This window comes from Musca vetustissima, unplaced genomic scaffold (assembly GCF_032173495.1).
Source record: "Musca vetustissima isolate MV318-11 ecotype Yass unplaced genomic scaffold, APGP_CSIRO_Mvet_v1 utg24880, whole genome shotgun sequence".
In the NCBI taxonomy this organism is placed as follows: domain Eukaryota; kingdom Metazoa; phylum Arthropoda; class Insecta; order Diptera; family Muscidae; genus Musca; species Musca vetustissima.
The window spans coordinates 4203-6026 of record NW_026874166.1 but is presented as its reverse complement, the minus strand read 5'-3'; the positions used below and the strand labels follow the sequence as shown (position 1 = coordinate 6026).

Here is a 1824-nt window from a genome sequence, read left to right as displayed (position 1 = left end):
GATTTACATACTTTATGGATAGATCTAGGTAGATTCACATGTAGATAAATATCACATATTTTATTTCATCCAATTTCATGTTAATAGTCCTGTTTAATATACCCATAGTGGTGAAGGGTATCATATAGTCGGCCCCGTCCGACTTTACTGCTTTCCTTACTGGTTTTTTTTGTGAAAATTTTTTTGCGATTTGGTCCTTCGACCTATGGTCTAGGACACATTTTATTGCAAATATTTAATAATGAAATTTGTCTGTATAATTTCCACAAGTTATTTCAAGCGCTTAATTATGCCTTGACACACCACATTGCCAAGATATTTTCCTAGCTGATAAAATGCCAAGGTGACATTAAAATCGGTACTTGGAGCATAGCTTGGTATTAATTCTTCATTTACGCTCAAATCCGAAATGTTATAGAGGACATTCTGAAACAAAAAAGAACATACATTTTTTTATGATTTCAAAAAAATAATTTAAAAAATGTCTCCTCTCCTACCTTCCTTATGGGACACGCCAATGGCAAATTGCTGTGATGTATCATTTTTCGCAAAAATACCATTACCAGCGGATTTGTTTTTAAATTTTCCAAGGCATCGCATACCTTTAGTTCCATATTTAAGAAATGTACAACTTTTTGACCACCTAGGGGTCGAACATCAACCAAAATACGAACATATGTATTCGGGGGTAATTCACGATTCAATGCAATTAGAAAACTAAAGGCATAGGTATTATTGTCCACCATCTCAACATGACATTTATGTTGCAGCACCCAATCATTGCATACTTCACAGCGCACATCCTGTATATCCAGGGAGAAGAGGGATTTTTTCGACTGGAATTTCAAAGAAAAAAGATTATTAGGACTGAATATCTTGAAAAAATAAAATGCCATAATGTGAGGGAGCTTCAGTGGCGCCCAACAGTTTTGGGAACATAATAGAATAGATTTGGAGAAAATTATAAAATATGCTGAGTGGCGCCCAACAGATTTTTTGATTAATGTCTTCTTAGAATTAAGATCAGATGTTTACCTGAACTTCATAGAAATATAAAATTATTATAAATGAAAATAAAACCCGATACAAAACCAACATTTTTAGTCGAATGTGTGCCTTCGAATATTATTGAAAAATTCAAAACCACATTAAAAAACAATTGAAAATTTTTATTTTATATAAAATTATTAAAATTTGTCAGGTATTAAATGCATTTAACGTTTCATATCGCTATTTATCGCTATTTAGAAAATGAGATCATTCAGAGCCTTAATGACAACAAAAAAAAATATTTAAAAACACAGTGTAACACGAAAAACCATCTCCGAAAATATTGGAAAACCAGTAAGGAAAGTAATAAAGTCGGTCTGGGCCGACTATATGATACCCTTCACCACTTTGGGTATATTCTACATATGGGTATTCTCATTTTTTTAATTCCATTAAATCGAAATCTGCATTTTAAGGAAAATTAACACACACCCTTCTAGACTTAAGTCAGTACGCTAGGTCAAATTTTGTGCAAATCGAATGGTATATAGGGACTTTAGTCCACCATTTACCTAAAATTGGACGAAAATATATATGGGAGCTATATCTAAATCTGAACCGATTTTCAGGAAACTTAGCACACATCATTCAAGACTCAGTTCGGTACACCATGGCAATTGTCGTACAAATCGATGGATATATAGGGACTTTAGTGCACCATTTACCTTAAATCGGACGAATATATGTATGGGAGCTATATCTAAATCTGAACCGATTTTCCCGAAACTACGCACACATCATTCTAGGCTTAATTCAGTACGCTATGCAACTCGC

The 1824-nt window shown here is 33.4% G+C and overlaps 1 protein-coding gene across 1 annotated transcript; it reads right to left on the bottom strand.

Annotated features, from left to right (window-relative positions):
- Window positions 1–270: 270 nt before the first annotated feature.
- LOC133331252 (uncharacterized) lies at window positions 271–836 on the bottom strand (the record flags this gene model as incomplete). The annotated part of the gene is made up of 2 exons (XM_061539656.1): window positions 271–426; window positions 498–836. Coding segments are annotated over 2 exons (495 nt in total), but the record flags the coding sequence as incomplete, so codon positions are not given.
- Between the last annotated feature and the right edge of the window lie 988 nt (window positions 837–1824).